This window comes from Lichtheimia ornata (assembly GCF_029851405.1).
Source record: "Lichtheimia ornata isolate CBS 291.66 chromosome Unknown scaffold00029, whole genome shotgun sequence".
Taxonomy (NCBI): Eukaryota; Fungi; Mucoromycota; class Mucoromycetes; order Mucorales; family Lichtheimiaceae; genus Lichtheimia; species Lichtheimia ornata.
Window position 1 is genome coordinate 1 of NW_026695349.1, and position 14,725 is coordinate 14,725.

Genomic DNA, 14,725 nt, shown 5'->3' on the forward strand with positions numbered 1-14,725 from the left:
ACCTCCAATAAAGAACCAAGAGAGAGAGAGAGAAAAGGGGAAAACGTAAAAGAAGAAAAGAACTCGACAAAAACCTCCTCGTTTATTGAATAGATACTTTGCATATATATATACTCGATGTATGGAAATGACAGGAATGCTTATACTATGGTTCTAGAAAATGATGGAATCGACAATAAAAGAAGCAAAGACGTGTTTACCATAAGTGACAGGAATGATAAGGAACATAATGGAAAATGAATCAAAAGGGAAAGAAAGGAACGACATGTAAATGAAGGATGGGCCGGATGAAGGTGAAGGGCTCGCTCAAATCATGTGACTTAAATCATGTGATCTTGGTTGTCGCTTCAGGATCTTGGGTCACATGATCCAAGTTGGGTCTTCATGCTGCACACGTGATTTCACCTTCCTTGTTAAGGAATCGAGGCCGACAAAACGGCACACGAACGTGTCAAATGTAACGGTAACATGGCCGAGTTGGTCTAAGGCGCCAGACTCAAGTTCTGGTCTCGCAAGAGGCGTGAGTTCGAATCTCACTGTTACCAAACTTTTGGCAAAAAAATTTTGGATTTTGGTCACGTGATTGTGAGCGTTGTTTTTGTCGGCTATACTTCTGTATCCTTTTGACTGATTCATCTTGCTCTTTTGCCGCCTCCTTTACTCTAGCACTTCCTGCAGGATAGTTCCTCTTTGACATTTAAATCCTTCTCTTTGTTGTTCACTTTCTTCCCTTCTTCATTACTTTTATTCACCTTTGATTGCTTGGATGTTTCTCCCCGTTCTTACATCTTTTTCTGTAAGCTCCCCACTCTGCTGTTCCTTGCGCAGATTTACTTAATGATGATTGTTTCCTCTTCACTTGTTTGTCCTTTTTGTGCCTTTGTCGAGCACGTTATTGTTTTCTTTCTTGCTATTACAAAACCACCTAATTGCTATGGTGTGTATCGTTTATCGTTGTTCTCGCTTGGCTATCATATTAACCTTTTGGCCAGGTGATTTTTATTCTTTATCAATAAACAGCCTTACACGGATCATTGACGAGATCACATGATTTTGATCCATGATGCCATGACATTCCTTTTGACGCATTTTCGGATATACTTCTTTACCTCTTGGTAGATCACATGGTTTCCATCCATGTTTCCTCGACATTCCTTTACACATCACACACGGTCACAGCCTTCCAACACTTTCCCTTTCCCTTCTTTTCTAGAATCTACATCCACACACATATACAAGAACATGTTGTATTCTAAAATAAATCATCTTCATCTCTCGTAAAAAGTCATCTTCTATCATTGTTGTCCTGGCCTTGCTTTGCAGCCATTCTTGATCACGACATTTTGGCATAAACGTTGGACCTTTTTTGGATCCGGATCCAAATGTGAGATGCCTCTATCCCTGCTTACAATGGTATCTATTCAAAAGTGTATCCGAGATTGACCCAATTTTTATTATGTAATGAGAAGCCATTATGATTGGAAATGTAATATAGGGTAGTAAAAGTCTATTGAATGCACATGTATAATAGTAGTAGGGGATGATGATGATCATCAGATGAATAAATAGGCTAGGATACCCATACTTTCATCACGTGTCTTTTGATAATTGTCTATCCAATCCAAATCCTGTTGCGTAGATTGACGAGTAACATCATCCTCAAATGCATTACTGTATGTGAAAGCTGAGTATGCCAATCGTGTCAATAGGGCTAGACGTTGTTGTTTTTCTTGATCGTTGGCAAAAGGCGAGTATTGTTGTAAATGGTGGACTACTGCATGAGAGATGCGTCCTTGATTGTTGGCTGTATAATGCCAAATGTCATTGGCAACACCACTGTTTTGAATACCACGCGCAAGGATTGTCCAATATTGAAGGTTGAGCGAGCGATAATGGAATAAAATGGCATCTTCAGTGCTCTGATCGACTTGTCTTCCATTCAATCTTGCATGTGCAGAGATGTCCTGATAGGGTTGTGATCCATCTTTCAAGAATTGTTTTCCAATACGCATTCGACATCGGTTGGCTACTCGCAATAAGAATCGAACATCATCTGTGAATGCTGCTAGTGCCGTTACTTGCAAATCGTAAAGCACACCTCTATGATCGGTCATTTGAGCTAAATGGATGCCCGTGGGTACTGCCACCAAATACTCGAGTACTTGAGCCATCATCGTTTGTAATTCTGCATACTCCTTATGTGACAGCATTTGTGCACGACGTAATAACCGCATGGCGTCAAGTAGCAATGTCAAATCGGTCTTGCTGAGATCAATGGTGGATATGAGTTTGCTGTCGGTGTATTTGGGCATCACATGGGATACACGATTGAGACTTGGAAATGAGTAGCCTTGGTCCGATAAAAACTCGAATAGATGCGTATTCTCAGATGTCATGCGTGCAGTGCTGTATTCGCTTTGCTGGTCACCCAATGCTCGTTCACTGAGAAAGTAGACGCGGATTAAGTTGGCTGCCCATCGACCATACTTTTCATTGCCAAGGAGATAGTTCCCAAGTGCAAGTGTCGTAATGTTGCGTGTCAATGATCCCAACGTATCCAAGGCGGGAGGATTGATACCAGGGTGATGCTCGCTGTTGATACTCATACCAGCATCCAAAATATGGTCCACATCATCGGTCGCTGCCATAGGTGCTAGCTGTTCTCGTGTGTGTAATAAAACATCATCAACACGCTGTTGGAATATGGTCATGCTTGATAAGATGGATGAATCCTCGCTCCAAAATCGATGACGGATATGTGCCAATTCGGTTTCATTGTAGAGAAAAAGACGATCGTGACGGAATGTATGTCTCGCAATACGTTCATCCAAAGCATCCAATGTCGATTGAATAGCCAAAAGTCGATTAAAGGCACGGATGGATGATGCCTCTTTTTTGCTTTCCTCTTGTGCCTGGTTACCAGAAAACAATCGAAACACCCATCCAATGAACCGGAAATTGCCCTTATCCTTGCTATAGGCTCGTTCCTTTGGTTCCCAAGCAACAGTAGGTCGATTCAATTTGCGATTCTCCAAGGCACCAAGTCGCCATAACAATTCCAGCTGCAAGCAGTACTAATTAATACCTTGATTGTTGATTTCATCACCCATGTCCCTTACCTTGCTACGTCTTCCATATCGCATGTTGAGATTATACTCTTCCTCTGCATCAAAGCGAAAAATGATTTGTGGTTCTTCATGCGAACGTGGACGTTCATCCATGCTGTTCAAGAGATCCGAATTGTTCAAGAGACGTGTCATGGGCACAACAAAGTACTTTGTATCATCACCGAATCGATCCAATTGTGTCTTGATCTCGTCAAATGCATTCTGGCTGAGATAACAGTTGCCATCAAATGGCATAATCCACTTTGCATTTCCAATTGAGCGACCATGAGCCAAGGCTGTATTGCGACCACCATTCTATGATCCAATGTATTAATACTCCCTGTCATCCTTCCATGATGATCATGATCCTTACATTATTCATTGCATAAAGGTTCTTATCATGATAGGTGTAATCAAGGGCACGCAGCTTGGCTACTTTGGAGAATCGTCGATAATCATCCGAATGCAAGAAATCAGGTTCTGGGAAATCCTCTAATCGAAAATCGATACGCTGGTATTCGGTCTCATTGAATGCAATGTTCAAATACTCGGCATTGTAACGTTCCAGCAGTTGAATAATGGCGCGTTCATTGACGGGATCGGTGATACGATTGAGGACGAATATTTTACGCGTATTTGGAAATGATGGCTCATGCTCAAGGATAAAGCGTAGATTAGATAATGTCTGCCCTTCCTTATGGCGCGGTGGAAGATCATTGCCAATGATACGATAGAGGAGGAGTTGATCACGATACTGACTGCTGGTGCTTTGTACATTGGATGAAGTGGTGGGATTCGGTAGTGAAAGGTGGAAAAAGGGTATGTAACCGAATACAAGAGCAAGAAACAAGATAACAAGCAACGGCCTTAACCACCAGCGATTGCGATGGTAGTAGCGATAACGATGGGGTTGAAAGAATCGACGCGGCTTGTCCTTGACAGACCAAAAAGAAGACAATGGTCTACGACGTGCTGGAGAACCAAGATCGACTGCAATGTCTGTGCCGAGGTGGTTGCCCATTGGGTTATTCATCCTTCGTTGCTTTGCATTGTAGTAGTCATTGTAGGACCTATTCACCGGTGATGAGGGAGACTGTGGGTTGCCAGAAGCTGGTGGAAAACGTGTGTCGAGGCCATTGCTGAATGAAGGCGGCCGCATTGTCGACGAAGGACCATAAAGTTCAATATATGCAGCTGGAAGAAATGATGGTTTCACTTGCCATTCAATCTAATGGTCATAAACAGAGGTCACGAGCGCTGGTTCCTGGATTACCAACCACCAACATAGTTTTATGCGCGCATCTTGTTTCATAGCAACCCCACCACATCCATTCCCCAATTCATCATGCCCATGGATACCATTAATGTTGCCAATAAATCATCACCCCTTGCTAGTTGTACTACTGCTACTACACTGGAGCCTTGATGTATACAATTAGAGTCAAGATATGGCTGGTCAACTACAGCAATCATATTCAATTTAATACAATTCCCTTAATCAGTCATCTTTCAATGCCTTGTTTACCACAAAGAGGCTAATCACAAGGAGAGTGCCAACTTGGAGACGCTCGGATATTTTGCTCCTGAAGCGTGTTACACACGTCCTACTCTGCTATGGCTTTTACTTTCCAAATTGATACATTTGCTTGTTGACATCTCTTTCGCGAATTCTCACAAATGACCCGTAGCGCCGCATTACTCACCGATAACAGTGCCAAGCTTGCCTCTGTAAAAGTATGACGAGTTTGTCGTTTTCATAAAAGCATGCTAACCCTTTCATGATGTAGAAGGAGGAGACAAAGGATGTTAAGAATATCTTCGACTCCTCCATCACCACCTCCTCCCCCTCTTCTTCACGCCAAAAAGAGACAGCTGTAGTAAGTCAATCCTATTACATACCATGATGAGCTATTTAATTAACCTTTACATAAAAAAAAAGTCCACGCCTGATTATCTAAGTGCCAAGTTTGAAGAGCTTGCTATCGAATCCTCGGCAGATGAGCGTCCAAACGCGACCACCGTGATTGACTATTTGACTGGCTCTGGGCAAGAGCGCCCAGAAATTGGTGACAAGCCCCTTGAAACGGTAAAAGGATCATGCATGATCATCCAACCTCATAAGCTGATTCATGTTGCTGCTTACTAGTGGGTAGTTGATAACATCGACATCACCTCTAAATTGATGGAGTTCAGAGCACGATCCTTGTCACTTGCCAAGAGACTCAAAAACATTTCGGATGCCCGTATCATGTAAGCTTCCGTTTTATAGCTAAATGATTAATCAATAACACCAACTTGCTATATCATTCTACAGGTCTTTGAATTTCATCTTTCCCTTTCACGATGACGTGCTCCCATATGATGGGTTGCCAGAGACCATTGTCAAGGAACTTGGAATGGATCAAGGTTTTGAAGCAGCTGCTGATCAAAGCATTGTATGGTGCCATCGTGTGCAGCAGGTATTGTAGCAACTATCATTTTAAGAATGAAAAGGGTAACGTTTACAGGGCTATCATGTAGGCCATTGGTAAAGGTAAACATGCGGTGCGTAGAGAGCTGCATGAAATTGAAGGCAAATTGCTTGACAGCCCACAAGACGAGCAATCTTTGGCGATTCTCGATATTTTACGTGACACAAGCATCAAGCTCGCTAACTGGCAACATGGCAGCATCACCGAGGATACCTTTTGCAGACAACATTTACAAGACTTTATTGATCATTGCATTAGCTTCATGAGCGGAATTCGTTACAGCTGGTAAGTATTTGATGTCATGCATTATGCTTTTAAGATGTCAACAATAACATTCAACGTTTTTTAGGTCTGGTCGACAACGCTTGCAATGTGACGCAAAAGGCAAAGCAGCATCAATGGCAATACACTTGCCTGATTATATTGCGTCAATTCAAACTCGCAGTGAAAAGATCTTTCACGATGTCTTTGTCATCGAGGCTAAAAAGCCCCATGCCAGCAGCGGTCAACAGCTACTGAATGATCGTTGCAAGCTGGCATTGGAGATGAAGAAGATGCTAGATGCCATGGTGGATGCTCGTGTCCCATCCCCTGTCGTTTGTGGTCTGCTTGTGGAAGGTAAGGAAGTTACATCACATCATGGCCATGTCATTAAAGTGTATGAAAATAAAACAAGGTCACGAGTGTACCAGCTACAAGATGGAGATGGTGTCGGAGGCGGTGTATGCTTTAACAAGACTTGCCGAGTTCAGCCTTCTACGTGGGCAACACGACCTTGCCACCATTGTTAGCACCGTCCAATATTGTTGGCAGCTACGCAACATCATTGCTAGCTTGCAAAAACGTGTTCTCGATGGTGTCAAAGATGAATCAAAGGCCTCTTGGAAGCGTCCCCATTTTGACAAACCCATCAGAAAGAATAAAGCAGCTGCAAAGTAGTGTACTTGTCAACGTTTCAATCACATTCCTTTTGTGTTGATATGTGCTTGGACAACCAATATGTGGAAAAAAGATGCGTTGCATGGCAACGGCAGCAGCAGGTTAAGAGTTTCCTAATACACACCATGACGTGATTGAGGACCTAGGATTGGCGCCATTGAATTCACCCCAAACTATGTACAACAAAGATACATGCCTGGTGGATGCATAAAGGCAATGGACGTGTGTAGCTTTATGTATCATAGCAATAACCATACAACGACGTAACACGATGGCTGGTCATTATGGGCATCTCCATGTTAATCAAGGATGAGAAATCATGCCAATCGATTCTTGTGCAATTCAAACGTATTATCAAGAACCTCCAGAAAATGCATAAGCTGCATAATGCATGCATAGACAACTACTCCAAGAGACCCAAGATTTGGTACTAGAGCAATTAGAGTTAATTGGATAATGACCTGCAATTTTTACTTTTGGTGGCAACAATTATGCAATCTGCAATACGCCCACCATAACTCAATGCGCCTTCTTGCAGTCGTTCAGGGAGAGCCTAGAACTTTGTGTGCGCTTTCTCCTTTTCCCCAATGCTTGCTTATTTACACTGGTTGTATGTGTGTGCGGGTGAGCCCTCTTCCATTACCTCGGCCCAAGTGATTGGATAACTTGTGTTGCAATGGTGTTATTATTGACAATTGCCATTGTGGACATGAGGCCCAGCCACAGCAGAATGATTGGATGGTCTATTCCACGTGGCACGAATGTTCCGTGCAACGTATCACATGGTACATTCAACTGGCTGAGTCGAGGCTTTTCTTTGTCATCATCGCATACCACGTCGCATACTTTGTTGGCATGAAGCAAAGGTCTGTTCATTTGCATACAATGTCATCATGCAATTGGGCTGAAATGATGCTGCTGCTGTATGTAAAAGGATCCGACATCGGGCATGTTTTGTATATGGGATTCGAGGTGGAGATAGGAACAAGGATTTACAGCACTTGTTGGCTTTATCATCCGCTGTTCGTTGTAATAATGATGTCGAGACTTTCATTCTCTTTCGCTGTAATTAAGCATGAAATCATTGTTTAGGAAAGTGGCTGATTATTGTCGCCGCCGCATATCGTCGATGGTTTTGCCATTTTCGAACAGCCATTTATTGGACTAAAAAAGGCACATGCCTGTCAACAGAGGATGTTCCCGCCGCACAAACAAAACCAGGGCCGGGCAGTCATAAACATGATGACATTGGTTATCCTTTACTATATACGAACGCACTACCATAAATATACGCAAGGCTGCATAATCACTACAATGAACCTTGCCAAAACAGTGAAAGAAAGCTTGTGATGGGCGTTGTTGATGGTCTGCATCTCCCAATGTAAAATTAGAAAGAGAGCTTTTCAGCACAGGCAGGGCATGGTAAATGAACGCTTATTGGATCATTGCCATTTGCCATGTTGTGTGGTGTAACCGCGCGCTTTGAGTTATTTTCGTTGGGGGGAAGGGGAAAAAGACAGCAGGGCACATAAACATACGCACATCCTATTACCCATTCGCTCCTTCTCATTGGCTTTTGAGCTGTAAAGATGGTCTCACACCACACATACACATTCAACATACGCATATGCAAGCACATGCACGTACATTTATATAAACACTATGCCGAGTGCCCAAAAAAACGGGTGAGACAGAAACTATTTGACCATGTGTGTACATGATCCAGGAGAGCAAAAGAGTAGATCGAGATGCACCGATACAAGAAAAGAGAATGAAAGAGCCCAGACCCTCAATATTGATAAATTGTCTCTTTACATGCCTATTTTTGTTCGAGTGGATGGAGAAAGAGAGAGAGTGGATCAGGGGTTTTGGGGGTGGATTGAACAAGAAGAAGAAAGACGCTGATGCTGGGGGGAGGCATACACCATACATATACTGCACTCTTTATCTCTCCTCTTTCGCCACGCAAAAAAGAGAGGCCTTGTTTATATAAATCCCAAAACGGATTCTCTTTTTCTATTTTTCTTTTCCCTTTCCCAACTTTTTGATTATATCCTTCAACATGTCCACCGTGGATAATCTTGCATTGGACTTGACACACCTCTCCTTTGATACCCAACCAGATCTTCTTGCAACGACCACTCACGCAAGCTCATTTTTATCTTCATCGGCTTCCTCATCCTCTCGACCAGTGAGCCGTAATGGCGGTGGATTACCGTCTATCACAATCACGCAGGGTGAGTTACAGGGCAAAAAGATCTATCCATTCTTTGATTCTCCCCACACACCCACACAAACACCCCGATCCCCTTTGTCGGGCCCCCTTTCCTCGTATTTCAATCTTGGTTCTTGCATAGTAATCTTAATACGTTTTTTGGTAATAGAGAAAAAAACACCACGCAGCAGCCATCGTAATCGTCAATGTGTACCCAGCGATGATGAAGACGATGATGAAGATGAAGATGAAGGCGATAGCTCTGATGATGAAGATTTCAAGGAAAAAAGGCCGGCAAGTTCTATCACGTCAAAGCCGCCGCCACCACCACAGCATCGTAAAACACAACTTCCAAGTGATGACGAAGGTAAGAATTCAATTCCTTGTTGGGGAAAAAGGAGGGGGACATGCACCAACCACGACAATGAATAACATTGTTTTATATTTTTAGACGATGATGAAGATGATGATAGTGACGATGAATTGGTGATTGCACCTAGTCCAATGTATCGACGTTTGAGTGGTGTTGGATCAACAAGCAACCTTGCCGGTACTAGTAGTGGTGGTCGACGTTCACCTACTCCACAGCAACATCATCCTCAACATCAACCACAGCAACGACCTAGTGAAGTAGCCAAGCGACATTCGGATGGACATCTTGATTTATCGGCGACTGAAGGCACACATATCCATCACTTGCAGCAAATGCAACAATACCAACAGACTCAGCTAGCGCAGTTCCAACAGCACTACAACAACAATCTGTCAGCATCAGGAGCAGGAGCAGGAGCAGGAGGAGGGGTAGCACAGCGACATCATCGTGTGAGCGGTATGGATTTGCTTAAGCAATTGGAGCAAGAAAAAGCTGGGATGAAAAGAAACACCAAACCCAAAGTCAACACGTCGCATGTCAAGATTGAAAAAGGGTTATTGGCCAACTTGCCCGAACCTGGCTCACATAGCATTAGCTTTCAAGCAATGCAAAAACAGGCATCTGAGCAACAAAAGCAACACCATCGTCAGTATCTTCATGCAGCCAACATGTATCAACCTCAACAACAACAACCACAACAGCCAAACTTTGTATACCCCTATCAAATGGGCGCTGCCGCCGTATCTTCCTCGCCATCCCTTATCATGATGGATCCCAACCAATACCATCACATGCAACAACAACAATTTTATCAACAACAACAACAACAGCATCATCATCATCATCATCATCCACCAAGCAGACCATCGAGTGCCATGAGTAATCATCACGATGCTGCATCACGTCGACGAACGGGTGATTAGACATAAAAAAGATTTTGATTTTTATCGTTTGCAAAAGCACGCCCATAACAACCCCTTCTCAAAACCTTATATTACATTTTCTTACTACCTAGTTTTTTCTTCTTCTCTTTCTATCCTTCTCGTTGCATGAACATACAATTACAAATTGACTCTTTTTTTTCCCTGGAAAACAAAATAAATGTAGCTCCCTCTCGCCTGTCCTCCTCCTGGTGCCTTTTACAGATAGTAGTCGTAGCCTTCAAACCTTCTTCATCCATTCCCACCTGACACACATACACACGTTACCGAAAGGAACCTAATGAGATGATGATGAAATGATGAATACCTTCTTTTGTTTAAAGGAGGAGGATGATGATGCTTTACTTACTTCGGCACAGGTCATTGAAACCACATCCAGAGCAATCTTGAAGTAATTGGGAACATCCACATCCGCATAGCTCGACACCACTTTCGGTTAATACAGAGGAAGGCTTATCGATAATCGATGGTTTGGTGTTGATATGGGATGACGGTGGTGGTGGTGGTAATGATGACGATGAAGATGCTGAATCAGGAGTAGTGGATGAGCATATGGCTGCAATAGAGAGTTGACGTCTTGGATTATCATCATCATCATTGGTGTTGACATAGGGATCAGAAGAACCTCTCATAGCACGAGATGGATGTGCATCACAACCAGGACATGCACACGAATCGCCACAACGACAAGTGACTAGGCGTACACGTTTGTTCGAGGCTGCTTTTGCTATCGTTGGAGCTGTGCCACAACAAGAATCGCCACATGATGAGGATGATGGCTGCTGCTGTTGCTGTTGCTGCGGTGAAGATGAGATCGGTGAGGATGAAGATGGTGATGATGAAGAAGAGCAACAAGATGTAGTAGATGAATGTGGTGGTGATGGTGATGGTGATGATGATGAAGAAGAGGAGGAGCAACAAGAAGAGGAGGTGGTAGTCATAGCAACGGGTGGTGTGCTGATAGGAGAATGCGAAATGGTGTTGTTGTTGTTGGATGCCCTGGTATTTTGGGATGAGCAACATGATGGCTTGGCAACACTGTTATCTATCGTCCCTTCTTCCTCACTCAAAGTAATACGTATGGGTCTAGGTGCAATAGCGCGTAAGCTGGAATGGATGGCTTTTTCTTTTGTTGGTTTCTTGATGGATCGTGGCCGTATTACTGTCGAGGGAAAAACAGAGGGTGTTAATGCACCGAATTTATATGGCACTCCCACACACACGCACAACATACCAGGTGTATCGTTGCAGTCGCATTTTACATGGAGTTGTCGAACCAGTCGTAACTCTCGGCAGCGAGAACATTGTGTTGCAGGTCGTCCTTTCTTTTTGATTTCTATCAGTGGTCGATCCTTGTGATTGCAGTGGGAAGCTCGATGACCCTACAACAATGGCTTTAGCAAATCGCTGCTACATGCAAAAGCAAAGCGGGGCCAATAGTACCTTGATACACGTTGCTAAAAGATAAATGAGACACATGGGAATAGGAGTGAATGAGGTTTACAATGACATACCACATGCGACCTTTTTGCCGTCCACTATCATAATAGCTGGCCCATGCGAGGAGTAAAAAGCGAAAGAAGTGCTGAGCAACCAATGGTTCTCCGATTTGTATATATGGCTGGGCTATTTCTTTTGAGCTTATCCAAATGGGAAAATGTATGCTACTTTCCTGCATGCAGCAAGATGATGAAAACCAAAACAATGCTCACATGTTAAATACCTAATGGGATCGGGAGCGGTTTATTCAGAGGACAACAACATGGTTTACAATCATTGAACACGCCATTGGTATGAAGACCCATAGTAGCATTAGCTTTCTCGCTCGATTATTGTTGACAAACGAATAAATCTTACGTGTAATTGTAAACATAGGGTGTCCTTGATGTTTGTAATAAAGTAACGAGAAGGATGATCACCAGATTTTGCGTAACACAGTGCTTCGATTACCAAGAAACCTGTCAATCAATTCCTTTTACTCTGCTCCGACGGGTTCCTGATAAAGCGTAGTGGCTGAAATATATACAACATCAGTCATTTCAGTGGTTACGTCTTTTAGACTGTTGTTTCTTTTGCGGGATTGACGAATAGCAGGCGTTGTGCCACCCTTCTCCACAACTCTTCTCCGCATATACATAGCATACACATCATGTGCAGAAAACAATAAAGACAATGCAATCACCATTGGCATGTGACATGTTCAGTTGTAATTGCTCTTTCCCAAGCCCATGCATATGCATGTAAATGGATTTTGATATAACTTTATGCCCATACGGTGTTTTCGAATGATGTAAAAAGGACCAATGACTATTGTCGAAAAGCTCTCTAGCAGGGCCAAGATTATAAACACAGCACTCCGCCATTTGTTGGTCTTCAAAGAATTTGATCTAAAACAGCCGTATTTCTCTTTCCGTTTTGTCATCGTCGCCGATAACTTCTCGTCACCACCACCAGCACCACCAGCATCACCTTTCTCTGATACCACACCTCCACCTCCACCACCACCCGTGTTGATGCTGCTGTCATGAATTTCTTTAACTCAAAAGCCGAAAAGGCTAGTCCTGCAGCATCCGTAACCGCCGCCGCTTCTTTTAAAGAAGAAACATCTTCCGGAGGTAATGATAATAAATAGCTGTCAATAATCCGTTATAGCCCTATGTTGACACCACCACCACCACCATCCATCATTAGTTGACATCGAATACGATGTTGGCCGCTTCAATCATGGTATTGACCGAGAAGGTCAAGGATCCAGTTTCCTCGCTTATTTCAACATTGTCTGTGTTGTGGCAGGCACCGGTGCACTCCAATTACCAGTAAGAATTCCCCGAGTCTTTATTGATTATCAAGATGTTCACATGTATCTATCTCTTTATTAGTATGCACTTGCACAAGGTGGTTGGATAGGTAGGTATAGCTAAAATGACGTGGTATGACGAAGCATACTGATGAATCCATACTTTTTGGGCAGGCTTGTTAATTCTATTTCTCAGCTGGATCTTTTCTACTTGTAAGTCATCCTACTTTTGACGTTTAATGTGGCATCGATTCTCATTCACATCTTTCCCACGCACACATTATGCAAATCATGCTTGTATTCAGATTCTGGTGTTGTACTTATTCGATGCTTGTATCACGACGGTCAATCACGCCTTTCTTCGTACCAAGAGGTGGCCCATGCAGCATTCGGTGTCATTGGCAGCTGGATCGCGTTCTTTTTTACGGCTATTACCCTTATTGGTGTCCCTGTCCTTTGGGTGATGCTTGCTGGACAAAACCTTAACCAAGTATGCGCAGGCACATCAGCTGAATTGACAATGCCCATTTGGACCATTATCTCGGCAGCGGTGGTGGGTATCCCCTTTGTCTTTTTCAAGTCGCTCAAAGAAGTCGGCATTGGCAGTCTTTTTGGCATGTTGACAACCGTCATTGTGGTGCTCATTGTACTCGGCGAAGCGATCGTTGACCAAAACTCACGTGATCTCAACCCACACCATGATCCTGTTATCTGGGACAAGTTTCCTGTTGCATTGAGCTCCATCGTATTCAGCTTTGGTGGCAACCCTGTTTATCCAAACGTCGAAGCCGGCATGCGTACACCCAAACATTGGAATCGTGTGATCTTTGCAGGCCTCGCTACGTGTGTGGCTATCTACTTGGTGTCAGCTATTCCTGCCTACTACATTTATGGTGATGTCGTCAAATCGCCCATGTACAACAGCTTGCCAGAGAACAATGGCAAACTCGCTGCTATCATCTTGATCACCGCTCACGTGCTACTTGCCATGCCCATCCTTATGACATCATTTGCCCTCGACCTCGAAAAGTTAATGCACATTTCAACATTCCATCATTCACGCTGGCTCGAATTCATTTTACGTGCTCTCTTGCGTATCACAATGATGGTTGTCGTCACCGTCATCGCTATTGAAGTCCCATCGTTCGGCAACATCATGTCGCTTCTCGGTGCCTTTTCCAATTGTGCTCTGATTTTGATCTTCCCTATCATCTTTTATTATCGTCTCACTGGTCTCTTCAACAAGCCCTGGTATGAGCTCATCTTTGGTGCCGTTGCCATTCTTCTCGGTATCGTTGGCTTGATTTTCGGCAGCATGGATGCTATTAAAGGTCTCATGAAGGAATTTGGCCCACAGTAAAAAACCCCATCTTTTGTACTCTTCCATTATTTATTTCCCCCATTACCACCCAAAGCATAATCCCCTTCTTCCACCCTTCCTTGTTGTTGATTCCTCATTTCCTTCATCTCTCTCTCTTTCTTTCTTCATATACTTTTCTTTTCTACTCCTGTGTACTATTATTTACATGTATAAAAAAGCATCGTTTCCCTTTTCTGTACAGAATGAGAAAGAATCAAATAAGGTTTTTGTGGCTGTAACCTGTCGATCCATTTTATTTTGTCTTGATTTGGCATGTGTGTTCGATTTCCGCCCCCTGTCGTGTTTATGTTCTTTGTGCATCATTTACAAGTTGATGGGCTGATTCCACGTACCTAGAAGGGGTGGGTACCCGACAACAGCCATCTAACTCCCAAATACATGAGTTGATTCTTGCGTAAGGGGACCATTCATATTTGCCTAAAGAGCCATGTCCTTCTCAATGGCAGATTAACAACAGCTCTCTTACATGTACGCAGGTGATGATATACATCAAAAAGTCAA

General features: G+C 43.3%; 5 protein-coding genes and 1 non-coding gene across 6 annotated transcripts; 4 read left to right on the forward strand and 2 right to left on the reverse strand.

The window, feature by feature from the left end:
- The first annotated feature begins 462 nt into the window (after window positions 1–462).
- O0I10_006484 lies at window positions 463–545 on the forward strand. Its single transcript has one exon. It is a non-coding gene; the product is annotated as a tRNA-Leu (tRNA).
- A 1,008-nt stretch (window positions 546–1,553) lies between these two features.
- On the reverse strand, window positions 1,554–4,266 carry O0I10_006485 (uncharacterized protein; the record flags this gene model as incomplete). Its single annotated transcript, XM_058486512.1, has 3 exons — window positions 1,554–3,062; window positions 3,120–3,422; window positions 3,481–4,266. The coding sequence occupies 3 exons, from the start codon at window positions 4,264–4,266 to the stop codon at window positions 1,554–1,556; spliced, it is 2,598 nt and encodes an 865-aa protein (XP_058342583.1).
- A 518-nt stretch (window positions 4,267–4,784) lies between these two features.
- Window positions 4,785–6,517, forward strand: O0I10_006486 (uncharacterized protein; the record flags this gene model as incomplete). Its single annotated transcript, XM_058486513.1, has 8 exons — window positions 4,785–4,841; window positions 4,895–4,984; window positions 5,047–5,193; window positions 5,254–5,357; window positions 5,422–5,566; window positions 5,628–5,863; window positions 5,928–6,196; window positions 6,255–6,517. 8 exons carry the CDS (start codon window positions 4,785–4,787, stop codon window positions 6,515–6,517), a joined length of 1,311 nt encoding a protein of 436 aa, XP_058342584.1.
- A 2,062-nt stretch (window positions 6,518–8,579) lies between these two features.
- Window positions 8,580–10,028, forward strand: O0I10_006487 (uncharacterized protein; the record flags this gene model as incomplete). The annotated part of the gene is made up of 3 exons (XM_058486514.1): window positions 8,580–8,754; window positions 8,902–9,099; window positions 9,184–10,028. 3 exons carry the CDS (start codon window positions 8,580–8,582, stop codon window positions 10,026–10,028), a joined length of 1,218 nt encoding a protein of 405 aa, XP_058342585.1.
- A 359-nt stretch (window positions 10,029–10,387) lies between these two features.
- Window positions 10,388–11,525, reverse strand: O0I10_006488 (uncharacterized protein; the record flags this gene model as incomplete). The annotated part of the gene is made up of 3 exons (XM_058486515.1): window positions 10,388–11,208; window positions 11,281–11,428; window positions 11,490–11,525. The coding sequence occupies 3 exons, from the start codon at window positions 11,523–11,525 to the stop codon at window positions 10,388–10,390; spliced, it is 1,005 nt and encodes a 334-aa protein (XP_058342586.1).
- A 1,045-nt stretch (window positions 11,526–12,570) lies between these two features.
- Window positions 12,571–14,203, forward strand: O0I10_006489 (uncharacterized protein; the record flags this gene model as incomplete). Its single annotated transcript, XM_058486516.1, has 5 exons — window positions 12,571–12,661; window positions 12,738–12,862; window positions 12,926–12,953; window positions 13,018–13,056; window positions 13,149–14,203. 5 exons carry the CDS (start codon window positions 12,571–12,573, stop codon window positions 14,201–14,203), a joined length of 1,338 nt encoding a protein of 445 aa, XP_058342587.1.
- Between the last annotated feature and the right edge of the window lie 522 nt (window positions 14,204–14,725).